At 33.1% G+C, this 27,077-nt stretch overlaps 5 protein-coding genes across 5 annotated transcripts in view; 4 read left to right on the plus strand and 1 right to left on the minus strand.

Annotated features, from left to right (window-relative positions):
- LOTGIDRAFT_170725 (hypothetical protein) overlaps positions 1-3,134 on the plus strand; it is a gene marked incomplete at both ends in the record, with an annotated part of 9,704 nt that extends 6,570 nt beyond the window's left edge. The window contains 3 exons of the mRNA XM_009046563.1: positions 1,521-1,738; positions 2,604-2,735; positions 3,093-3,134. Of these exons, the coding sequence (XP_009044811.1) occupies positions 1,521-1,738; positions 2,604-2,735; positions 3,093-3,134 (392 nt within the window). The remainder of the gene's footprint in view (positions 1-1,520; positions 1,739-2,603; positions 2,736-3,092) is intronic.
- A 1,108-nt stretch (positions 3,135-4,242) lies between these two features.
- On the minus strand, positions 4,243-5,466 carry LOTGIDRAFT_170726 (hypothetical protein; the record flags this gene model as incomplete). The annotated part of the gene is made up of 1 exon (XM_009046564.1): positions 4,243-5,466. One exon carries the CDS (start codon positions 5,464-5,466, stop codon positions 4,243-4,245), a length of 1,224 nt encoding a protein of 407 aa, XP_009044812.1.
- A 7,692-nt stretch (positions 5,467-13,158) lies between these two features.
- LOTGIDRAFT_237340 (hypothetical protein) lies at positions 13,159-22,567 on the plus strand (the record flags this gene model as incomplete). Its single annotated transcript, XM_009046565.1, has 5 exons — positions 13,159-13,298; positions 18,841-19,192; positions 19,522-19,594; positions 20,015-20,134; positions 20,905-22,567. The coding sequence occupies 5 exons, from the start codon at positions 13,159-13,161 to the stop codon at positions 21,336-21,338; spliced, it is 1,119 nt and encodes a 372-aa protein (XP_009044813.1). The 3' UTR covers positions 21,339-22,567.
- A 1,445-nt stretch (positions 22,568-24,012) lies between these two features.
- LOTGIDRAFT_136141 (hypothetical protein) lies at positions 24,013-24,492 on the plus strand (the record flags this gene model as incomplete). The annotated part of the gene is made up of 1 exon (XM_009046566.1): positions 24,013-24,492. A coding segment is annotated over one exon (480 nt), but the record flags the coding sequence as incomplete, so codon positions are not given.
- A 1,915-nt stretch (positions 24,493-26,407) lies between these two features.
- On the plus strand, positions 26,408-26,935 carry LOTGIDRAFT_170728 (hypothetical protein; the record flags this gene model as incomplete). Its single annotated transcript, XM_009046567.1, has 1 exon — positions 26,408-26,935. One exon carries the CDS (start codon positions 26,408-26,410, stop codon positions 26,933-26,935), a length of 528 nt encoding a protein of 175 aa, XP_009044815.1.
- Between the last annotated feature and the right edge of the window lie 142 nt (positions 26,936-27,077).

The following is a 27,077-nucleotide window of genomic DNA, read 5'->3' on the forward strand; positions in this document are numbered from 1 at the left end:
CTGGCGACGTCGACGTGTGTCGCTCCTTGTTGGACCATTTCAACGGCTCTCTCTCTCTCGATGGCTGTGAAACGTGGCATATCTTGTGTTCTTTTTGTGGCTGTGATATCAACGTGTCTGATCAGCCGTTTTATACAGTTTTTATGCACGTGCAGAACATGCTAGAGAGGGAAATGTCACTTTCATGAAATTTATGTGTTTTCCCGGAAGTGATCACGTGTTCCCGGTATTTTTATCGACTATGCTGTGTTTGGGATGTGCAATATGAATTGGCATGTTTTCATATTAGACAATTCACTTAGTAAAAAACAATTTTGAAAATAAGTTGGTATCGTTTCTTTTGGACACTAGTTTATGTTAAGTTATATCAGGACATATTTACTTTGAATACTTAAACAGATTAAAATAGAATCTGATATCAATAACAAGGTCATGATTGAATGATACAGGTTTCACATTGCTCTCGCCAGCTTACTCTACTACTGTGATGTCATAAAACACATTGAGCAAAATTCAATCTAAAGAAAAACCTCAAGAGATTAACTCTTGTTAAAGATTGTATTGATATATGGAAGAGGTGTTACCAGAGAGCGTGAGAATCACATAAATGTAGGCTTGTTTATTATCTATAACAAACCCCTCTCTACTTGTAACTCTGCACATATTTCGATTTTAAATTTGTTTCCCATAATGAATTGATTGAAGTATAGAGTACATCAGACGGGACTTCAAAACAATTCACTGAGAAAGTTCCGCTGGCACTCTAAAACAATGTTATATGTTATATATAAGTTATATTTTGGTAGTTCAAAAGTTTGTAAACTTGTAGATAATTATTGGCAATGATAAAAATTAGTAAAGGAAATGTCATGAATTCATAAAATAGTAGAAGAGCATAGTAATAGCAAGTGATAGTCAGAATTATCCTCAAACGTCAAACGTCCAAGAGGATGGTCCTAGAAGACACAAGAATTTATAGATTGAGCTTAACTGAAACTGCAGAAAGTTACTGGATGGCAAAACGAATCTATTGTTTAAGAAACATAGTTTGGAGCATTAAATATGCATAACTTTAATTAAACTTGGTTGCATATATAGCAGCCTGAGGCTAGTTAAAACTGCAGGAATCTACGAGTTTTGGTCTTGGTTTTGCTTATCTTTTGACCCTATTATGGTAGAGTCACTAAGTTTCTAGCCTGGTGATGATTGTCAAAATAGCAGCAAGAGGTTGTTAGAGTGAGCAAGTTTTTAACAAGCTGACACTAATCTTGGAGGAGTCAAGATATGTCCAGCTTGTTGACAACCATCAAAATTGATGAGAGGCTAGGTTAGAATCAGCACGTTTTGGTCTTCTTCTCTTCTCACTTGTTGTTCTATTTCTGACACTAATCTTGGAGTCGAATCAAGATATGTCCAGCTTGTTGACAACCATCAAAATAGCAACAAAGGGTTAGGTAAGATTCTAGGTAAGAATCAACAAGTGGCCTTTACTAATTTATATTGATGTTTGAATATTGCAGGTAAAGAAATATTCGTGGGTTATGGAAAAAGGAGTAATTTTTTGGGAGCTCAGGCTGTGGTGGAAGCATTCAGTGATTATAGAGTGAACGCTATCAATATAACTAAATGTAAATCATTCTTACATCTTAAAGATGTGGTCAATATGGCCGGGAGAAACATCCTAGCTGTTGGTGGAGGAGATGCTGAGGAGACAGCTGATGCTAACTATGTTTTAAGGGTAAGCTTTTTCTCTTATTTTGAGCAATACACTGGCCAATTTGACCTTGACTTTGGACAGTATTTGCTAGCTATATCTAATAGTTTAAAAGCTCATCTGCCATCATATGCTGCCAACATGTCTATGTATTAAGCTATACATGCATATTTTCTTTTGTCTTACTCGTGGTATGTGTTCGAGCTTTTCTGGGTTTTTTTTTCTCCAAAATTGGTCAGTTTCACACAAATTGAGGATGTCTTGTATATTTTTCAAGAAAATAAATATTATTTAAAACAAATCAATATTTTAAGAAACAACAGTTTTTATGGATATAGACTTCTATTTATTATTGAACACAACGTTTCATTACACATACAGGTTACATTCTCAAGTGATCGATAACGTTACCTGTATGTGTAATGAAACGTTGTGTTTAATAATAAATAGAAGTCTATATCCATAAAAACTGTTGTTTCTTAATGTGCTGTGATACTTCTACAATCATATGTATCATTAGAAATTAATTTCACAAGCATTGTTGTTTGTGTGTAAAACAAGGCAGGTGTTTTTAAGAAGATATGAAGCTGTAAATCATTCTCACGGATCTGAATTGTCTCCTCAACCAGCTGCAACTACAACACATTCCTACATATTTCCCTACACCTCAAATAAGGGACAGAGACAATAAATCAGATTGGCCAATCTACACACTTGTAAATAGCTATTTTGATGATTTGTTTTGTAAATATGAAGTTCATAAACATTATACAACTTCCCCTTGCTGCCTTATACAAAGCTATTTAAATAAAGTTCACCATGGAACTGTCTGTTTATTGATAAGGGAGGATGGTTTATATAACATGATATATTTTCTGTGTTTTTTTAGGAGATGCAGAATTTATCAGACTGTTCTTACAAGATACTTCACCTTGACAACCGTCTGGGAGTAGATATGTTATATATTAATGGACGTCTGATTCACAGAACAAGAGAGGAAATGGGAGAGAAGAATTATGGAGTAAGTTAATTATCTAGTATTAATGCATTGTTCTCCAATAGTTCCAACTAGAGGTGCCCTCACACCATAGCAATCACCAGTTGCGTTTGATTGCCATTAAAAATAGGTGTCTTAAGTTTCAAATGGAACTCTGTATCTAAGTTATGAGCTGCATTCCCAATATATGATCTCTTTAATTATTGGTAACCATACACAACTGGTGATTGATGGTGTGAGGGCACCTTTAGTGATTCAAATATCTGCCGAGGATCTTTGAAGATCTGACACAGTAACGCACAGTAACTCACAGTAACTCACAGTAACTCACAGTAATTATATATTTAATTACATTTAGTTGTATTAAAATTCATATTACAGAACTGTAACTTAAGATTATTGATATTCCATGAATCATCTTAAACAAAGAGATATGTATTAACTTATTAAAATATAATAGTTCGTTACCAATGGTGTAGGTTTCAAATCAGTTACAACTAAAAAGAAATTACCTACCGAAAGAATTGATTAAAATATGAAAATATTGTTTACATTAAAGGGACAAGATTAGAATTTTCAGAGGTTAATTTTGGTTTGAATATATGACAGTCTTCAGAAGAAGTAGAACTGTACAAAATCACATAATTCCTTCAAATATACATCAAAATTCACTCTCTATAATTTCTTTATTGCCCTTCTCCATCGCGAAGTCTCGAGAAAAAGTAATGCTGCTTTCAAATGGAGATCAGTATGGATACAATTGAATACAGGGCTATTCTATTGGACACGTATCTATAAACATAATTACTGATTAGTTTAACGGAACATTTCTAGTTTCTCAGACTGTGGTATAATTGATCAAAAACTTGATGAATGTGTCCCTCTATTGGGATTTTTTAATGATAAGCCCATCCATATCAGTTAAGAAGATTTGAAAACATTTTCTGTTTTCTAATATCCTGGAGAATTATGTTTTTTACCTAGATATACCATCAAGCAGTTTAGATGCACTGTTATATCAGGTACAACTTATATCAGATTAGAAGTAAAAAAAAAATGTGATAAAAAAAAAGATATCAAAGAGGTTTTTCAATCTTTTCAATGCATATTTGGTATATATAGCTTCTATTTACACCATTTACATTTATCTGCAGATTTCTGTGGTTCCTGCTGTTCCAGATATACTTACCAGATTTTGACACTACTACTGCAAATACTGTCTGAATATATTCATTCACAATAGTATCTGCCAAGTGACATCAGAGTCTGAGAAAGATGGCCTAAAAATACAGGAACCACAGATGTTCATGGTTATTTAGAATTTTACAAATATAAGTCATGCCTCCCCCTGGTGATTAATAATTGATACTAAAATAAAACTAATTACTGAATTATTAGAAATAATAAACTGATTTTGCTGCATCCAAGAATAGAATATTTGAATGTGTGTTTACTCATATTTAGAGGTCATGCTTGTGATTATACAGGTCTTGCTTGTGATTAAACAGGTCTAGCTTGTGATTATACAGGTCTAGCTTGTGATTATACAGGTCTTGTTTGTGATTATACAGGTCATGCTTGTGATTATACAGGTCAGCTTGTGATTATACAGGTCTTGCTTGTGATTATAGAGGTCATGCTTGTGATTATACAGGTCATGCTTGTGATTATACAGGTCATGCTTGTGATTATACAGGTCATGCTTGTGATTATAGAGGTCATGCTTGTGATTATACAGGTCTTGCTTGTGATTATACAGGTCTAGCTTGTGATTATACAGGTCTTGCTTGTGATTATACAGGTCTAGCTTGTGATTATACAGGTCTTGCTTGTGATTATAGAGGTCATGCTTGTGATTATACAGGTCTTGCTTGTGATTATAGAGGTCTTGCATGTGATTATACAGGTCTAGCTTTTGATTATAGAGGTCTAGCTTGTGATTATACAAGTCTTGCTTGTGATTATAGACGTCTGGCTTTTGATTATAGAGGTCTTGCTTGTGATTATAGAGATCTTGCTCGTGATTATAGAGGTCTTGCTTGTGATCATAGAGGTCTTGCTTGTGATTATAGAGGTCTTGCTTGTGATTATAGAGGTCTTGCTTGTGATTATACAGGTCTAGTTTGTGATTATACAGGTCTTGCTTGTGATTATAGAGGTCTTGCTTGTGATTATAGAGGTCTTGCTTGTGATTATAGAGATCTTGCTTGTGATTATAGAGGTCTTGCTTTTGATTATAGAGGTCTTGCTTGTGATTATAGAGGTCTTGCTTTTGATTATAGAGGTCCAGCTTGTGATTATACATGTCTTGCTTGTGATTGTACAGGTCTTGCTTGTGATTATACAGGTCTTGCTTGTGATTATAGAGGTCTTGCTTGTGATTAAACAGGTCTTGTTTGTGATTATAGAGGTCTTGCTTGTGATTATACAGGTCTTGTTTGTGATTAGAGGTCTTGCTTGTGATTATACAGGTCTTGCTTTTGATTATAGAGGTCTTGCTTGTGATTTTACAGGTCTTGCTTGTGATTATACAGTTCTTGCTTGTGATTATAGAGGTCTTGTTTGTGATTATACAGGTCTTGCTTGTGATTATAGAGGTCTTGCTTGTGATTATACAGGTCTTGCTTGTGATTATACAGGTCTTGCTTGTGATTATAGAAGTCTTGCTTGTGATTATAGAGGTCTTGCTTGTGATTATAGAGGTCTTGCTTGTGATTATAGAGGTCTTGCTTGTGATTATAGAACTTAACTCCATCTAACTGTTTAAGAGAAACAATACTTAGCTAGTTGGATTTGATGGTTTTTTTATAATGTATATAGCTCAAATTCTCCCCTACTGATCTATTTTATTACTATTGATATTGTTATAATAATGTTATTAGTGTTCATTATGCATATTATTATTCCTGACAACTTAACCATATAAATCATTTTATAATGTGTGGATTGCCTGATGTAAGAATCATTCTATATTTCCCAGTTCGACAATTGTCCAATTTCCTGCTATGATGATTAATGTGATTATGTTCCTCTAGCCTGATCCTCGAATGCTTGCTGGCTTTTCTCATCATCTCTCACACCTGTAAAACTAGTAGGCCTACATATTTCTATGGTGTAGACCACCATTTGCTAATTTGTGACTAATATTATTCCTGGAATATTCAATTTAGATCGGTCTCATTTCCTCTACATTGAAACTGATTATCTAGATATTGGCAGGTGTCATGCTCGAGGCAGAGTATGCTCACTCTTTCTGGAACACCTGATACTATCTCTCTCTCTCGAGAAGTCAACTTTTATTTAGTTTCATTTCTGAGATGTTATTTACCGATTGTTTTTTCACCCGATTTTGTCCTGTCCCACTGTTTTTGAGACTTTGGTATTCTTTCATACTGGCCAATCAAAATGCTTATACATACAGTTTGTTTTGTATATATGAATAGGCCTATATGTGAAGTTTCCATGACAGATTACTTGTAAGAATGGTCCTGCAATCTTTTATGATAATAATTTTATATTGCTTCATATGCTGATCCTTAGTTTGGCAATGTACAATCATATGATGTACACTAACCCTTTAATTAATAAAATTAGAATTTGTCTTGGCTCTCTGTTTCGCATCTTTGAAATGTGCCCATTGTTATTGTGAGCCTACTATTTTGTGTTGTACTGGATTTTTATAATTGAATGAATTTGCATTTTGAAGATGTTATGATGAAATAACAGTTTAACCCTGTCTGGTATTTAGACTGTAATAATAACACAATTAGAATCTAGAATTTGTTGCATACGTCAATCAGACTAAGAGAAGGTAACTCTTGGATGACTGATTGTACTAACTTCCTTTCAGCCTGTTTCCTTCACTCTTTCAATACCAGAACTTCTATTTTTACACTGATGTACTTTGGTTTATTTTAAAGGCTGACATGGAAAAAGTGTCTAGTCGTTCAGATGGGACAATAAGCAGAGGCCCCGTGTGCTACATGCTGTGCACGTTAAAGATCCCTCGACAGTTGGAAATCGAAAAAGAGCAGGCTTATGTCGCTGTCCTGGCAAAATTTCCCTCATTGCACCCTGCATGGCATTGCCCACATGGTACAGAAAAGTAGGACGCAAAACTCCATTCATTTAATTCATTAAGATAAAACTAATTGTTTTTATGATATAATAAAAAATTTAATGATCTGAAAGTGAACTGAAACTAGATTGACAGCTAGTGTTAACTTTATATTTGACTTAAGGGAAGAGGACAAAGAAAATATTTAGAAAAAGTTTCCTTGTGAAATAATAATGATTTTAATTAGTAATATCAATATTAAGGAAGGAAGTCTTCCTTATGTGATATTTAGTCATAGGATCCTAATTCAAATTATATTCTCTAATTAATTTCCTGGGTTTTGGGTTTGTTTGGTTGACTCCACTTGTCATCCATGATTTTACAAAATTGGTATGTATGTCCTGTTCCAGGTAATTTATTATGAATAAAACAGAATGGGAATTTTAAAATGGAAACTTGACTAACATACATTTTTTGATGTAAAGAAAATTAAGGCTGAAACCAACTTAAACTAAACTTTACTAACTTCTTGAGTTTACATTTGTAATGGCCATCCAATTGTTTCAATATCAATCAAACAGAAAGACATTCGCCGGTCAAATATATAGGCAGTCACTTGTCTCACCTGAAAAGACATTCAATGGTTGAACAAATAGAATTTTGGTATAAAGAGAGAAGGAATAGGTTTAAAGGATACCAATATAGAAAGAATATAGAGATTTTGTTGACAGGAAGTTGTTGGTGTATATGGTCCAGACAGATTTGAGATCTCAGTCTCAGAATTAACGAAAGCTGGAGGTCGATTCTCCTCGTTACCACAATTAATTATAAAACTACGATACTATAAGAATATTACATCATCTATATTGTAACTACTTATAGGTATTTATAGTTCTGTATGAGTCACATCCATTCTGCTACCAATAGAATGATTATATATATTATGATTGATGAGAAAATATTATCATTCTAGGAACACCAGACTGGATTAGGCTCTTAACTTTAAAGATAGATTTTTAAATAGATAGGTTTTATCGAATCGTGATATATCAACTTTACAAAATTTTGCCGGATCTCTTGTTTCCTTATTAAGTTTAAGTTGAAAACACTGTGGTTTTTATTTTGGTTATCCAATTTATGAACTTACAGGATTTTTTGGGAGAAACTGTATTTGAAACTGTTAGTGTTGACATCATCTGATGAGTCAATATTAAATATAGTATCATTGTATTTACCAAACTCTATTTTTTCAAAAATACCTGCCTCAGGTTCCAGATACACTAGTGTAAGGTATTTTATCAACTTTCATCACTCGAGTGCCCTAGGGCTTTTTTGATGTCTTTTTAAAGTTATTTCAATGATTCAGTGATTTAGTCATAACATTTGATATACAACCTGATATATCTCAATTTAAGCCCCCCGGTTCCCAATGTAGGGTCCTGGGAGTGTGGGACTGGTGTGTCGGGGGTATGGACAACTGTTGTTTTTTTTGGGGGGGTGGGGGGATATTAGATAGTTCCAAAGGAAACAGTAACAGCCTTCCCACTGAGCATCTTATTGTACCTGTATGATTATATATTACTTATTATATATCCATTATTATCTGTGATTATTATGAAAAGTTTTGAATGTCCATTGTTTTGGGGTTGTGTGAAGGCTGAAAAAGGTTGGGAACCACTGTTTTAAGCCATCTGTTTCACTTTTTAAAGTGAAGATCAGTAATGTGGTTGCCCTCAATTCAAACGAAATGTACTGTAAATTTATGAGACTATCATCACTTAATTAACTATTATTTTTACAAGCCTATGATGTCTGCTTTAGGTCTTGAAAGTTAGAACTATTATGAGTTTACTTTGCGAATTGCGAGAGAAATAATGATATTTCTATAAACAATACAGATAGCTGAAAAGGTGCCATATAAGCTGGTAAAAACAAATCTAGATGACAGTTCTATAAATAAATTATTCAACATCCACTAACTTACATTTTAAGTTTTCAATTTTTAGACATATAGTGTAACTCACATTTTCATGACAAACTTGGAACAAAATATAAAATTTCATTTACTTAGTTTAGTCAGTAGAAGATATAAATTAATTTTGTTGTCTAGTTTATGGATATTTGTTGGCCTCTTCTCAACATCCTGTATGATATGACTTGTGGGTTGAAAGTTGGCACTACTTTCTTGGCACATTATCCGTCTTCACATAGAGTAAAGAATAAAGAATGTAATTTATTAGAATGTATTACTGTATTTTTGGACCAAAATCAATAAGAACCATACAAATAAGGTGCTTGCTAGATAACCTAAATGATTGGGGTTAAGATATTGGAAAAAGTGGTCTTTTTTTAATCTAGATTCCATGGCAGGGGTGCAGCAGGAAGGGCATAGATCAGTAATACACATAGAATCCAAACTAAAAGTCATAAGGGTTTTGGATGGACACTGAATTGGCAAAACGCTGAAATCAATGGAAGAAATTTTGAGACATACCAACTTTTTTGAGACGTTCTTATCTTATGTAAAACAAATCATGCAGATGCGACTAGTTTTAATTTTAGGAAAATGTACTAAGCGAACATTTGGGTATACCTACTTTTCATAAAAATTCCCTTGCTATTATATTATTATTATTTTATTATTATTATTATTTTATTATTATTTTATTATTATTATTATTTTATTATTATTGCAGGTAATAGATGAGAAGATTCCGTACACCAGACATCGTGTAAATTTAACAGAACTAAGTAAGGCGTATGGTTCTATATCCAGTATGTTATTACCTATCTATAAGAAACGTAACCAGATGAACGTATTATCTGATTTAACTGAAGATGAGATGGCGCCATTCTGTCACACTCATACTCATCCTATATAGGTTTTATATTTCACTCCTCTTTTCTCAACAAAAATTTTACAATCAATTAAAATTGAATGTTTCATATGTTAAAATACAACTTGTATTGGTTGTATACTAATATTATGTTATTTACTGGACTTATATACTTATACTTTATGCTATGGCGGAGTTCACTTGATAAATGTTTTGAACCATGGACCAAATTGTTAATATTTTAGAAGTTCAAATGAAACTCATTTTAAGATTTTTCGGAAACCAGGGCTAGAACATTTAACTCATTTGTTTATATACAATATTACATTTTCCAATTATATTTAACACAATATAAACACCTACAGTCTATTTTGTTTTGAGGTAAATAATGAAATTATATGTACAAAATGTGTTATTTTCGAAGTGGCCTACTTGTGTTTATACTTGAATTATTCTTTTCATATGATATCTTATCTTTCATTATATTTAATATCATTAAAATTTACTTTTTTTCAACAAAAATGAGTTTGACATTGAGAATTATTTTGTATAAACTTGTTTATCACAAGTGTTCAGATTCAGATTTCAGAACAAAATGCCATAACTTTTACATTTGACTTTCAAAATTATATAATTTGATTTCTTGCAATTCATGTTGAAATTTTTATATATTTTAATTTTTCACCTTAACCTAATGTTTGATTTATAATAATTAAATCAGAAGTAAAATTTATTACACTTAAAGTGGAGGTACAGATGGACCTAGTGAGAACAACGGGATTCTTAACCAATACAAGTAACTTGATACATCTGAGAGAATCTGATTCATTGCTGAATTCAGTCACGATAACAGTAGAAACTGTAATTGCCATTGGTTGCTGGTGTTCTCTCTAGAAAAATAGGCAATGGATCTGACAAGATGGTATGAATTACTAACAGATCTTTAATTCAAATTGGGTATATTATCTATCATCAATGTTATTTCAAATGACCCCGGAATATAAGGTTTGACTACCAGCTATACCTATATATTATATATAAAACACAGGCCTGGTGATTATAGTGTTTATATTTATCATTTCTTATCATGATTTACGTGCATCGCAATTTAAAGTTAAACATGTTTGTGAATTCAAATTGACTTTTTTTATTACTTTTATGCAAAATTATTAGGTTGTGAACTAAGTGAAAAATCTGTCAGGGTTTTTTGAGGGGATTTTTCGTTTGTTTTTATTATGTGAAAGAAGAATGTAATCAGATTTCTCACAAGTTAATGCTTCTTAGAAACAAGTAGGATGTAATATTAGATTGAAATTTAAAGTTAAAGTAAAGATAGCTGATATCAAGTTCAAGGAAATATTCATACATGTCGAGTTCTTTTCAAACACTATAATTTAATATACTATATACTTGTATTAGTTTGAATGTTTATTATGATAAGTGACAAAATATTATACAATCAGATTTATTTAATGCTTATTAGAATTTCAAAAATAGTTTGCTTATTTCAAATTATTCAAAGGCTTCTTTTAAAGGGAATTTTTTCATCAGTTTCCTTTTCAATTATTTTGAGTTCTAATAGTATGAATGCTTTTGAATTTATTGGACCATAAGATTGACAAGTATTACCTTAATAAAATTTGAATTAATTGTACACATTCTGTCTTAATAGGTGCTGATTTCTTTCATGTCCATTGAGTAGCAAGTTCGAAATAACCCACTGAAAATAAATAAATTAAATTTTTAGATTTGTATTTAAATGTATTTGATCAGATTGATTGAAGTAACCCACAGAAAATAAATGGAATGAAATATTTTAATCTGTATTGTAATTTAATTTTAATGTTAACTAACATTTGATATACTCCAGCCATTCCTTTTTGCTTTCATTAGTTGTTTTAAAAGTTGAGATTTATAGTTGAGTAAAGATATTTCTACAAATTGAGGGGAAGATTCAAAACATAAATACTGGCCAGGGTCTCAATATTTTGAGATGGTTTAAATAATAATCAACACAATACAAGACTTTTAAAGTTTAAATTACTATTTTTCAACCCAATACACAAGACTGCTGTTGTTTTGGTTTTAAAATGGCCTCCTGATGTGAAGAAATATTGTCTAAGTTAGGTTTTTAAAGATATATTTTGTAGTTTATTTGTTGTTTTTAATATTAGAGAGCTTCAATTCATCTGCCATGTAATCATTTAGTTTATTTTTTAATTGTCTGAAATACAACATTTATATTACCGACTTCAGACTTTTCTTTAGATGTCCACATGGCAATTGGAGGGCAGTAGGTTAATATCACTGCACTGGCGATATTTCCCTCATTTTACACTGCATGGCATTATATATTTTTAGATTGGAAAGAGTCCAGTCGTTCCGATATATATATACAATATATATACATTTTAAATACTTACATTAGACTTTACTTTATAACCCCAAATGTCAATCTGAAAAGGAGTAGGTGTCACTGTTCTGGCAATATTTATCTCATTGGACACTGCATGGCATTGAAGTCATGGAAGGCAGTAGGTTAGTTTATTTATTTTCGTTACGTTACGCACTTCATAGGCTGTCTGCCTAGCTGTTTATAATCCCTTCCTATTGGCATTTCTCTTGTGTTTTTACCGACAAGCCACTCAATCCGTTTTATGTCTTTGGTGAACATGCATTTTTGTGCTTTATTTTAAGGATCACGTGCGAATCACTTTTCAGATTTAGATTTTCCCATCACAATGAGCAGTCGGAAATAATCCCTACAAACGTTATTGTTGTGTTAGGGCATTGTAATTTGAATGGACAAGTATAGAACTTGCTATATATAATTTTTTTGTCGAAAAATGGATAATTTGATTTCCTCGGTTAATAAGACCATGTCAAAACCCGTATTCGTGATACGATGTGCCAATACTTGTATTTTAACCTGCAACTTGCAAAACTGATAATCAACTAATGTATTCCCCGAAAATCAGCCCTAGTTATATCTATCTGGTTATATCGATTTATAAGTCTGAAGACAATTTGCAATAGAAAATATGCCATGTGTGCCTGTAGTAGCCCGTAACAGAACACCTTCCCTTTCCGGGGTTGTCATTTGGCCATTTTTACGATCGGCGATTCGCAGCGTCACCAGCGGCCGTTTGCATTGCTAGTATTAAACTAAGCCGACTACATATTCGAAAGTAAGGTTAGATTTTCTCTCGGCTTAAATTTTTTAACGAAAATCTTACTCTTCTGTACCGTACATATTCATCAAAATATGTAATGCTGCTTTCGTGTTGTTTACTTTGGCAAACAAAGCATCGTAACGAGTGGTTTGTTTTGATTGGCTAAAATTTGCTACCAATACAGTAAGGCCAATTTTGATTGGACAATATTTACCAATGAATACGTAATTTTTCTCACTTGTATTACCACGGTACCAAGGAATGTAATATGTTGAATGGGGGTGTGGTTTGGACACAATGGTACAAATTGATATAATTTAAAGCGATAACGTGACTACGTTGATAATAAAATAAACCAATAGAGGATCTTAAGCTAAACAATGAAATTAAAAAACGTAGCTTACGCCAGGGTATCAATAACTGTATTAATAATCTGGTTCGATAGAGTTGGGGCCAAAAAGATTGAATTCCTCGTAATAAAAGGTGTAGATTGGATTTCAGTAGCATTAAGGTGTCCGTTGTAAGTTAAAATTAATTTCTATCTAAATGACCTGTAATAGTCGACAATGATAAGATATAACTTCTTTGGTCTAATAAAATCTCAATACAGATTTCAAATTAGAAATATAAAGTTTATAGCAAGATTATTAAGAGTATATATAAACGAAAGGAGTTGATTTCAGGTCACAGGGTTAACTCTGTATTTAATATACCGTATTTTAAAAGACTCTAATCAGATCGTTGTAAAAATTTAGAGTCGAAATTTGGTTCGATTTGACAAATATGAACGGAGTGTCAACCTTTGATACCTAAGGAGCCCCTAAGGCGCAATTGTAAACATATTTATTTATTATTTCGTTTAAACGAAATAATTATTTCGTTTTAACCCTATGGTTATTTCGTTTAAACGAATTAGTTATTTCGTTAAAACGAAATAATTATTTCGTTTAATTTCGTTTAAACGAAATAAAAAGATGGGTTAATTATTTCGTTTAAACGAAATAGACGAAAAAATTAATTCGTTTAAACAAAATAAACATAGTTTAAATGAAATAATTATTTCGTTTTATTTATAAAACTACAAATAATCATTGAAAAAGGCTTTATATTTCTAAGCGTTATTCAATAATTACTTAGTTTAATGAATTTATCGTCATATACAGGGTCTCCGTTGAAGGAAACCAGAATAATCTGTAGAACTATCTACAGCCAGATTGAAAAGAAAGCAGAAAGATATTGTAAGCATAGAGATTAAGAACCTAGGGAGATGTCACTTCAAATACTGCACAGTTGCAAAGATTACTTCAGAGTCAAAGCTTTTATATATAATTGTGATTTATACCCATACTTTCTCTCGATCCTTTGTCTTTAGAGTAGGGTATTATCTGATACACTTACACTTTTCTGATACACCTCCGCTTTTGTGAATTATTAGCCGCCGAGTATCTGAAAAATCTAGGTTTGCCCCAAAAACTTGGGGGTGCAATAAAAACAACAGTTAATTCATAATATTTATTAAAATTTATCATTGAAAGAGTTACTTCATTGTCTGTCTTTAATACATAGGGTTCTTTTTTTCTGAAAATACAAAAATTGCATTTTAAACATTAAATATAATTACATGGTATAAATTTGTATAATTTCAACGTACTATTACCACGACTCTTATTCGAGATTAACAATATTAAAACTTAGAACGATGTAATTTGAGTCGGAATGATATTTTAAATTTTCGATTGCATGTCATTGGAATTTGAATGTCATTAGGTTGACATTTAAGGTTTGTGGATTTTACATTTTACACACTTCTTCCTTTTCAGAAACATCAAGTAAAAAATGATATAAACAAATTTGTAAAATACATTTCTAAATTATAATTTTTTCATTGATTCACACGCGCCAGCAATATCTTGGACTTGATATCTCAATCCATACAAAAAATTGTTGTCAGATTGCGATTCTTTAAACATTGTAGTCGTGAATGACTCTAAATACCTTACCAAAATTCAATCTTCTGTTTGCTTCTATCCCCCTTCTCTACATAATTTTCCACAAAATTCATTATAATCCCAACGATAATCCTTGCAGAAAAATAAGCACATTATTACTAGGTTCACCAAATGCTATTAATCCAATGTGTATATTCGTGGATAAACAAGTAGCTAAAAAACTTATCCGGTCTTCTGATTTTCATATCACAATATTATTTCCTGTTTCTGGTATATAGATAAAAGATGAAAAATGTCAAATTCTTCCACAAATGGTGTTGAGATCTGTTTATGAAAGTGCCCTGTGAACTCATTGGATCACCCATTATTAGTAGCCAATCAAAATACCGATAGAAATCTGCATGCGCCTTTCAGGTCATAATACATATCAATTGATAATTGTTCATTCAAGTTGTACGTGGCCCTAACGGGGCGATTTCACAAACTTTCAAATTATTTTCTTTCAAATTTATTAAATTATCATCCATATTTAATTCTCGACAAAGTATGTTGTATAAGTCCGTTATATACACGGTTTCTTCGGTGTATAGGCTGCTACACCTACTCTTTTTCGAGTGAGACTCTAAAAGGAGTAGGTGTATCAGCCCATACATATAGAAAACCATGTATAAAACTACTACTTAACCAGAATAATAGAACAGCTTACAGAAAAGAAAAGATCTGGTCAAACAGAAGAAGATCATTCCACACCTTTGGATTCTCAAGTTGAGAAGCAACATTTCAACATCTCAAAGATGTAGGACTTACAGCCGACCTAAAGAAGTGAATTTTTAACCAGTAACCAGACCTCATTAGAATTGTTTTGGTTTTGTATTCAGCGAAAAGGGAATGTCACCTGCACCAGGAAAGTTGCAGCACTCTAGATAGCAACTGAACCAAATACTGATGCAGATCTACGAAGTCTCCTTGGAATGTGTAACTATTATTTAAATCCACTGTTGTTAAATTTATCTCATCCCCGAGATTAGAATTCATATCATAATCACTAAATTATCAATACACAAGTAGAACTTTCAATTGACTAATGCTGCCTCACTCAAAACAGATGTGGATTTCAAACAATCAGATTAAAAGAAGGATGGAGGTTACTGTTACTGTTCCTTTTTAAAAGCCGATCTTAGAGATCTTCGAGCCACCAGGTACGGCAGATTTCATTCATGCCTTACTTGATAGTTTCCGTGTGTGATAATTTTAGTCCCAAATGAAGAAATGTTTGTTTGTGCTGGCAATTACAATAACGAAAAATTCTCACTGTTAAAATAGTGCTCAATACATCAATTGTAGAGTGATATAGAAATACTACTGTTAAAATAGTACTCAATAAATCAATTGTAGAGTAATATAGAAATACCACCGTTAAAATAGTTCTCAATACATCAATTGTAGAGAGATATAGAAATACCACTGTTAAAATAGTGCTCAATACATCAATTGTAGAGTAATATAGAAATACTACTGTTAAAATAGTTCTCAATACATCAATTGTATAGCAATATAGAAATACCACTGTTAAAATAGTGTTCAGTACATCAATTGTAGAGTGATATAGAAATACCACTGTTAAAATAGTGCTCAATACATCAATTGTAGAGCGATATAGAAATACCACTGTTAAAATAGTGTTCAATACATCAATTGTAGAGTGATATAGAAATACCACTGTTAAAATAGTACTCAATACATCAATTGTAGAGTAATATAGAAATACCACTGTTAAAATAGTGTTCAATACATCAATTGTAGAGTGATATAGAAATACCACTGTTAAAATAGTGCTCAATACATCAATTGTAGAGTAATATAGAAATACCACTGTTAAAATAGTGCTCAATACATCAATTGTAGAGTAATATAGAAATACTACTGTTAAAATAGTACTCAATACATCAATTGTAGAGTAATATAGAAATACCACTGTTAAAATAGTGCTCAATACATCAATTGTGGAGTAATATAGAAATATCACTGTTAAAATAGTGCTCAATACATCAATTGTAGAGTAATATAGAAATACCACTGTTAAAATAGTGCTCAATACATCAATTGTATAGAAATATCACTGTTAAAATAGTGCTCAATACATCAATTGTAGAGTGATATAGAAATACCACTGTTAAAATAGTGCTCAATACATCAATTGTAGAGTAATATAGAAATACCACTGTTAAAATAGTGCTCAATACATCAATTGTAGAGCGATATAGAAATACCACTGTTAAAATAGTGTTCAATACATCAATTGTAGAGTGATATAGAAATACCACTGTTAAAATAGTACTCAATACATCAATTGTAGAGTAATATAGAAATACCACTGTTAAAATAGTGCTCAATACATCAATTGTAGAGTGATATAGAAATACCACTGTTAAAATAGTGCTCAATACATCAATTGTAGAGTGATATAGAAATACCACTGTTAAAATAGTGCTCAATACATCAATTGTAGAGTAATATAGAAATACCACTGTTAAAATAGTGCTCAATACATCAATTGTATAGAAATATCACTGTTAAAATAGTGCTCAATACATCAATTGTAGAGTAATATAGAAATACCACTGTTAAAATAGTGCTCAATACATCAATTGTAGAGTGATATAGAAATACCACTGTTAAAATAGTGCTCAATACATCAATTGTAGAGTGATATAGAAATACCACTGTTAAAATAGTGCTCAATACATCAATTGTAGAGTGATATAGAAATACCACTGTTAAAATAGTGTTCAATACACCAATTGTAGAGTAATATAGAAATACTACTGTTAAAATAGTGCTCAATACATCAATTGTAGAGTAATATAGAAATACCACTGTTAAAATAGTGCTCAATACATCAATTGTAGAGTAATATAGAAATACTACTGTTAAAATAGTACTCAATACATCAATTGTAGAGTAATATAGAAATACCACTGTTAAAATAGTGCTCAATACATCAATTGTGGAGTAATATAGAAATATCACTGTTAGAATAGTGCTCAATACATCAATTGTAGAGTAATATAGAAATACCACTGTTAAAATAGTGCTCAATACATCAATTGTAGAGTGATATAGAAATACCACTGTTAAAATAGTGCTCAATACATCAATTGTAGAGCGATATAGAAATACCACTGTTAAAATAGTGTTCAATACATCAATTGTAGAGTGATATAGAAATACCACTGTTAAAATAGTGCTCAATACATCAATTGTAGAGTAATATAGAAATACCACTGTTAAAATAGTGTTCAATACATCAATTGTAGAGTGATATAGAAATACCACTGTCAGAATAGTGCTCAATACATCAATTGTAGAGTAATATAGAAATACCACTGTTAAAATAGTGCTCAATACATCAATTGTAGAGTAATATAGAAATACTACTGTTAAAATAGTACTCAATACATCAATTGTAGAGTAATATAGAAATACCACTGTTAAAATAGTGCTCAATACATCAATTGTGGAGTAATATAGAAATATCACTGTTAGAATAGTGCTCAATACATCAATTGTAGAGTAATATAGAAATACCACTGTTAAAATAGTGCTCAATACATCAATTGTAGAGTGATATAGAAATACCACTGTTAAAATAGTGCTCAATACATCAATTGTAGAGCGATATAGAAATACCACTGTTAAAATAGTGTTCAATACATCAATTGTAGAGTGATATAGAAATACCACTGTTAAAATAGTGTTCAATACATCAATTGTAGAGTAATATAGAAATACCACTGTTAAAATAGTGCTCAATACATCAGAAAGAAAATTAGTATTAAATATTGCTAGCAAGAGGTCACCGATGTCTGAAAAAATAGCACTTGCAACCTTTTTTCATATTCATTCTTATAAATGAAAATAAGGGAACCCGTCTAATAGCCTTTGTTTCTATATCAGTTTATGATGACTGTTATGAATTCGATGAGAATCGCCAGCTTCCAAAATTAAATAAAATTAAATATTTCACAATATTCGAAGTAAATAAAAAAGTTTGATTAATAGTTTATGATTCCTGAATTTTCATAAAACAATGTGTTTGGTTTTATATTTCAGGAATCTTACTACAGTAAGAATGGTGGCAATTAACGGTAAGACAACATCAGAGGAAGGTGATGGTGCTGAAACCTTGCTGAAAAACCCAAAGGCTGAAAACATATCAGTACCTATAGGAGTTGTGAGCATAAAGCCAGCAAAGAAATCATGTTTTGTTGGGGGTCTCGCTGTCGTAGTCTTGTTACTATGTATCACAACTCTAGCTGTCAGCTTCTGGTTAAAATCTCAACGCCATTTGCCATCGTACTGCTTACCTTGTGACAAACTAAAAGAAACAAGAGGAACAGTTGGTAAAGGGAGGTCAACATGCTGTATCAACACTGAGTCGGAGTATGTCCAAACTATGAAACACGTAAGTTTAAATATTGATTCAACCACAATAACTACAAGTGAGTCAAGGCCGCAGTAACATTTAAAAACATATAATTTTAAGATCGAATAGCCTGAAACTGAAGTAAAAATGTGATTCAAGTTCTGGTTTAAAATTTGAAATTATAATATCCGTTAATGTATGACTTATTTGATGTCTGCCAGAAAGGTGTTCACCGTTTGAAGTCTAGCGAAAGCAAAAAACAAATTTGAAAGGAAGATGGACATAGCTAGGGACTACAGCGGGGAGTTAAATATTGCGAAGGAGAAAGTAGAGATAATAATATGAAATGAAAAATTAATAAATTTCAGATGTTGGACATGAAAATATCTAAGACCGATTCCAAACCAGAAGGATCCAAAGATCCCGACGCTTTTACAGCAGGTAAGATCTAATCCTTCCCCATCCCTGGCTACCTGACATATGAAGAACTTCGCCACCTTTGGCTTCCGGACGACAATCTCATTGGTTAGTATTAGAACTTGATTTCAATTAAAAACAAATTAAGTGACAGAACAGTCAGGTCCTCGGCCAGAGTTGATTGTTTGGTGGGGCAAGTAATATATCTAGAGGGGCAATGATGTATGGTGTTTAGTTGCAGCAATGGAATTGGCTGGTTGTTAGAATTGTTCAGAGACAAGACCCCCCCCCCCCCCCCCTCCCCACCCCCCCAAATAGCTACCGGCCTGCGAACAGTCACAAATAATAACCTTTAGTCACACGACGAAATATTACTGTGTTCCCCACTGTAGCTTTACAGTCCACCATTAATTTATTAATTTCTACTGACAATGTTAATTTCAGATAAAGAAATGAAAATGTGGATGTCTAAAGAGGAGACAATCACAATACTACACTCTTCACCAGTAGCAGCTCATGTTCTGGTATCTTGTACCAATTCCTCTTATTACCAATATCCTCAGAGTAAGTATGATATAATATCAATTCTTCTTATTACCAATATCCTCAGAGTAAGTATGATATAACACCAATTCCTCTTATTACCAATATCCTCAGAGTAAGTATGATATAATACCAATACCTCTTATTACCAATATCCTCAGAGTAAGTATGATATAATATCAATTCTTCTTATTACCAATATCCTCAGAGTAAGTATGATATAATACCAATTTCTCTTAATACCAATATCCTCAGAGTAAGTATGATATAATACCAACTCCTCTTATTACCAATATCCTCAGAGTAAGTATGATATAATACCAATTCCTCTTATAACCAATATCCTCAGAGCAAGTATGATATAATATCAATTCTTCTTATTACCAATACCCTCAGAGTAATTATGATATAATACCAATTCCTCTTATTACCAATATCCTCATAGAAAGTATGATATAATATCAATTCTTCTTATTACCAATATCCTCAGATTTCCTATTTGTGTTTGTGAGATTTCGGATCCCAACTCATAATCACATCTTTAGGAATCTTCAACTAATTTGTTGATTAATTCTGGTGGGTTTTTTTACGACAAAATTCGCAAAGGGTATTATGTGATACGAGAATATTTGGCGATTAATCAAAAACGTTTATTTTTATTAGAATTGCAGGAGCCATAAACATCTTGAAAATAGAAATGGTGCAAATTGATGCTATTAGTGTTTCCGATACACATCAAAAATAAAAAACCTCTATACAATCCCATTAAGATATGTAAAATCTATTTTTAGAAGTCCAGGATCTGCCACCTACCAGAACATTGGAGCTGTTACCGCAAAGATCTCTGTCTCTGCTACGAGGAGTGGAACTCAGAAGGGATCATCTGATCATCCAAACCAGAGGACTGTACCTGATTTACAGCCAGATCTATTTCAAGGTCATTCAGGGGACCAACTGGCCATTGGGACTGAATTTACTGTGTCATATAGTAGAAAGATACAACCGGCGAATACCAAACGATGGAATAGAGAAACTTCTACAGGATATGTACACTCTACCTAAGAGACCCCCCGGGAACACCATGTTTGATTTTCACACTAGTTATATATCTGGTGTGTTTGAGTTGGAGGTCAATGATGAGGTGTATGTCAGAGCCTCACTGGAAGATGTTGTGTCGAGGCTTCCCACTCTCAACTATATTGGTCTGGTTAAATTGGGTGGGTAACGATAGAGGGTGGACCTCATCGATCATGGCATTCCCTTTTGTACTTTCACAAGTCGAGAGCAATTGGCAGAATGTTTATATCGAACAAGGTTCCACCGAAAAGGATACCATTATCTTATAAAAACAACATTCAACACCCAAATCCAACTGTTATAAAACATGGTTTGATGCGATATAAAGTTAAGATGCGGTTTGATGTGCTGTAACGTAACACACGGTTTGAGCGGCTATAACAGCTGAACACAGGGTTTGATAGTTAGGACCCGCGTTATAACTTGGCACGCGGTTTGAGAGAATAGTACACTATACTATTGTCAACTACAACTATTTGTTGACATCAGGGTCGGACTCAAATACGAATAATATTATATAAAAAAATAGTTTCAACTCTACTATGTTTTAACTAAAACACAAAACAAGGTCATAAACGATAAAATGGATGAAAACTACTAAAAGTCATGAAAAAAAAACAAAACATCTAATAAAAAATAAAAATTTCAACTCAAATTTAAATAGAAAGAAAAAAAAAGGAGGAAGGGGAGATGGAAGGGTTGACTCCAGACGTTAACTCATCCTCTGACAGTAAGTTTTTAGAATTGCAAAACTGAATCAGTGTAAAATATTAACAAGAAACTAAAATGAAATAAATTTGAGTAAACAATTCGGTGTAATACATCTGTAAAACAACAACTATTAAACTGTACTGGTGAATCACTGTCAGTCTGTTGATGAAAAAAGCATAATGATGAATTAATCAATCGAGGCAAGCTTTAATTATATAATGATAATCAGGGAAATAAGGAAGTATAAAGTAAGCAATAGTAAACTTATGATTATGATAATCAGTATTAGTAATAACCACCGTTTGAATTGCTTCTATTCTGTGAAGTAAAATAGGGGATGCCACGAACGGGGAGAATAGACCACCTCTTACATAGAACGATTCTCAAAACTTTGCTGTACATGTTTTTATAATTTTTACATCGTTATATTTATTATATTGATTCATAAAATCGTACCATACAAAGATTTTATAATATAAAAAAATCATGAACAAAAACTCCTTGTTGTTCACTCATATTTATATGTTTTGTATCTGTATTATACGGAGTCCGTAAGGCGCAATTTTATAATATATTTCGTTTATGACTTATCATACTATTTCTGATTTTTCAATTGTTATAATTTGTCCATGTACTAATGCAGTTTTATATTAAAGATATGAGAACAAAAATCTTAGTGGTTCAGCTATTTGACCCGAGGCCCTCTATTCAAGTTGTGTATGTTAAAGATATTTGGAAATTGAAAAGATGTCTGTGACTCCATGTCTCAGGTGAAACTCCAGCTGCCAAGTCGGCTAAGTTGTTGACAGTGGTGGCGCCAGCCTCCTAAGACTGGGGTATAGATACGGGGCAGACTGACTCAATCGGGGACAATGTCGAGACTGAATTCAAAATGCGGCAACTAGGTCGAGGCGTCATAGTCGCCAGTCTCTCATGGGGCGTCTGATCTAGTGCATTCTCACACATATTTTTTGGCAAAAACGTATATCATATTTCTAAATTTGTGAAAATATAATGTAGTGGTACGGACATTTGTCTGGGGGATGGAGACAAATGTAATTAGTTTTAAACTTCTGAGATGGATTTTAGTCTGAAAAAGAAAAACTAATGAAGGAATTCAAACATTGTTTTTTGGGAATATTTATTCGTCCAGGTGGTGTAAGCCTACAAACTTAAGATGCTAGAATTAATGGTCAGTTCAAAAATCATGATTGTGGTTTTCAAGGGTAAACAGTGACTGACGGCGGTGGCTTGGGGTTTTAGAACAAATATAGGAGATCAAATTTTACACCATTATTTTTACGTTCATGTCTGAAGTCCCCTAGTTTTAATTTCATTGTATGTAAATTTTCATAAGACTTCTCTCCCGTTAGTAACAAGATTTAATAAGAACTATTCTACTGTTCTAGCAGACAACAACCCAACTTGCTACAGACTGAACTATTCCTCTGTCCTAGCAGACGACAATCCAACTTGCTACAGACCGAACTATTCCTCTGTCCTAGCAGACGACAATCCAACTTGCTACAGACCGAACTATTCCTCTGTCCTAGCAGACGACAATCCAACTTGCTACAGACCGAACTATTCCTCTGTCCTAGCAGACGACAATCCAACATGCTTCCAACTAAAATATTCCTCTGTCCTAGCAGACGACAATTCAACTTGCTACAGACTGAAGTATTCCTCTGTCCTAGCAGACGACAATCCAACATGCTTCCAACTGAACTATTCGTCCAAGCAGACGACATTCCAACTTGCTACCGATTAAATATTCCACTGTCCTAGCAGACGACAATCCAAATTGCTACAGACCGAACTATTCCTCTGTCCTAGCAGACGACATTCCAACATGCTTCCAACTAAACTATTCCACTGTCCTAGCAGACGACAATCCAACTTGGTACAGACCGAACTATTCCTCTGTCCTAGCAGACGACATTCCAACATGCTTCCAACTAAACTATTCCACTGTCCTAGCAGACGACATTCCAACATGCTTCCAACTAAACTATTCCACTGTCCTAGCAGACGACAATCCAACTTAGTACAGACCGAACTATTCCTCTGTCCTAGCAGACGACATTCTAACATGCTTCCAACTAAACTATTCCACTGTCCTAGCAGACGACAATCCAACTTGCTACAGACCGAACTATTCCTCTGTCCTAGCAGACGACATTCCAACATGCTTCCAACTAAACTATTCCACTGTCCTAGCAGACGACATTCCAACATGCTTCCAACTAAACTATTCCACTGTCCTAGCAGGCGACATTCCAACATGCTTCCAACTGAACTATTCCACTGTCCTAGCAGACGACATTCCAACATGCTTCCAACTGAACTATTCCACTGTCCTAGCAGACGACATTCCAACATGCTTCCAACTGAACTATTCCACTGTCCTAGCAGACGACATTCCAACATGCTTCCAACTGAACTATTCCACTGTCCTAGCAGACGACATTCCAACATGCTTCCAACTAAACTATTCCACTGTCCTAGCAGACGACATTCCAACATGCTTCCAACTGAACTATTCCACTGTCCTAGTAGACGAAAATCAAACTTTTTACATTGATATCTAATTTTGAAGTAATGTCTAGAACGGAATCGGATCAGTTACCATTACAGTTCACTCTTCAATGTAACTTGAAGAATGAAGAATCAATATCCGATGACGTCAGATTACAACAAATATCTATGGCGGCAAGAACACAAAGAACAATAAAATCAATCAATATTGAATAATCTTGATAATAGTTGGAATTATGGAATCTAGTGATGTTAGAGGCATATTTACAAGCCAGGAAGTACAGGATATCCGTATGCTATTATATGCCGACGATTTAAGTATTATGTCTGATTCCGTTGGAGATTAACAACGGAAAATTAATATTCTTCAAAGTTTCTGTCGTAATTATGATTTAACTGTAAATTTATCTAAAACTAAAGTAATAATTTTTGGAAATGGTGGAGTTATTCGCAAAATGAAATATTGTATTATAATAATTGTAAAATAGAATGTGTCACGTATTACAACTACTAAGGATTGATGTTTTCATCTAGATTGTTCTGGGGAACAGCTTTATATAATCTTTCTGTAAAGGCCGAGAAAGCGCTTGTGTCGATTAAATGTTTAATACGGAAATCAGGAACAATTTCTATAACGCAGTCCTTCAAGATCTTTAACGCCATAATAAAACCTGTTCTGCTGTATGCATCACAGATATGGGGGTATGAATTTAAAAAGGATATAGAACGTGTACATATTGCCTTTGTAAATTTGTTCTAGGTGTACATAAAACGAGCACAACAAGAGGTGTGTTAGGAGAATGTGGTCGAACTGAGTTATCGGTATATTATATATTAAACTATATTAAGTATTGGGTAAAACTTATCTCTATGTCAAATTCAAGGTATGCAAAACAGGTGTATATAATGCTAAAACGTTAAGATAGTGTAGAAAGAAAGACCTGGTGTTCAAATGTAAGAATGCTATTGGGTTCATTAGGATTTGGTTATGTGTTGTCAGTTCAGAGCATTGGAAATAGCAAGATTTTTATCTCCCAAATAAAATAACGACTAAATGATATTAATATTCAAGACTGGTCAAGGAAACTGAATGAAAGTGTTAGTTTATCTGATTGTAGATGTTTTAAAGTTAATTTGTGTCAAGAAGAATATTTATCATTGCATATTGATATTGATGTTAAGCGTAATATTACACACCTTAGGCTGAAACTTTTACCATTAGCATTGAATTTATACAATAGAAATATTATAGATAATCCACTATGTCCATTATGTAAATTACAAGTAGAAGATACGTTTCATTTTATGTGTGTCTCTACCAAATTATCTAATTTGAGATTTAAGTATGTGCCATTTAAATATATAAATTCAGTAAGATATGACAGAAATAAGTTTTACAAACTATGAGTAGTATATGTCTTTTCGGATATGACGCATTTCACTTCTGCGCATGTGCAGCTCTTTCAATGCGTCAAATCCGAAAAGACACAACTGTTAAAATGTATAATTATAACTCCTCAAACTGCTAAAATGTATTATAACAGACTCCCCCAAACTCAGCATTCTCCATACTACATATAAATACCCAGCCACACAAGATTCACTATAATAATACAGTATAAAATAACCGCATTAAAAATTCGAAGGAGACGGTTTCTTCTCTGCGCTATCATCGCTCATCCAAAAAGTGGCCAACTTTGTCTCAAACAAAAAATCCCTCATTTCCTCAGAAGCGCAAGCTCTTGGATATGTGGCAAAAGCAGGAGTAAATATTAGCGATGCAGTAAAAAAATCTGACGAACTTAAAGAACTGCAGCTAATAAGAGAACTAAGAAACAAGAGACTAGAACGACAAGCCCTTGAAAAACAAGGAAAAGGGTTTAAAATCATTGGATGAAAATGGCAAGCAAAAATTACAGATTGGATCCAATCTTTCAATTGTATGATCCGATTCAATATTCGTTCAACATGAAGAAAGAGGATTACGTAATCATCTCACCATCAGTAGGGACAAAGACCCAAATAAACGACGGAGGAAGAGTTACCTTTGAAATTAATTCGTTGTCCAATTGCTTGCTGCTTTCCGATGCCCATTTCCGATGCGATTTCAAAATCAAACACGCCACTCAGAATCGAATTCCACAAACCAACACGACTTTAGAAAACAACTTCTTTCCGTCTTTATTCAGCGAAATGGTTTTGGAAGCTGGTTCAAATCCGAAAGAGACCATAAAACACCCAGGCGAGTTTGACACAACGTTGAAAACGGTTCTGTATCCCAAAAACTACGATTCAGTTTCTGGATGGATTCCCGATGTCGGTGACGGAGAAGTTTTAAAAGAACCGGTCAGAACTGTAGCAAATGACGCAGACCTTGCTTGGATGAGGGTAGTTGCTAAAAACACACTGGAAAGAGTGTCTCGCGGAGTAAATCACGGATTTGAAAAAACGAGCGCTTCAATACAACAATATTGTCGAGAACAACAGATGGGGTAATTACGTAAATTAGAAGTTGGAACTTTATTTGGTCTCTTGGAACACAGAAAGGTTTCCATAGGTTTACCATATAAAATTCATTTGCAAAGAGAAATCAACGACTACAAAAGATGTTCTTTGGTGAAAACAACTCTGACGCAAA

Source organism: Lottia gigantea, assembly GCF_000327385.1.
Source record: "Lottia gigantea unplaced genomic scaffold LOTGIsca_103, whole genome shotgun sequence".
Classification (NCBI taxonomy): Eukaryota; Metazoa; Mollusca; class Gastropoda; family Lottiidae; genus Lottia; species Lottia gigantea.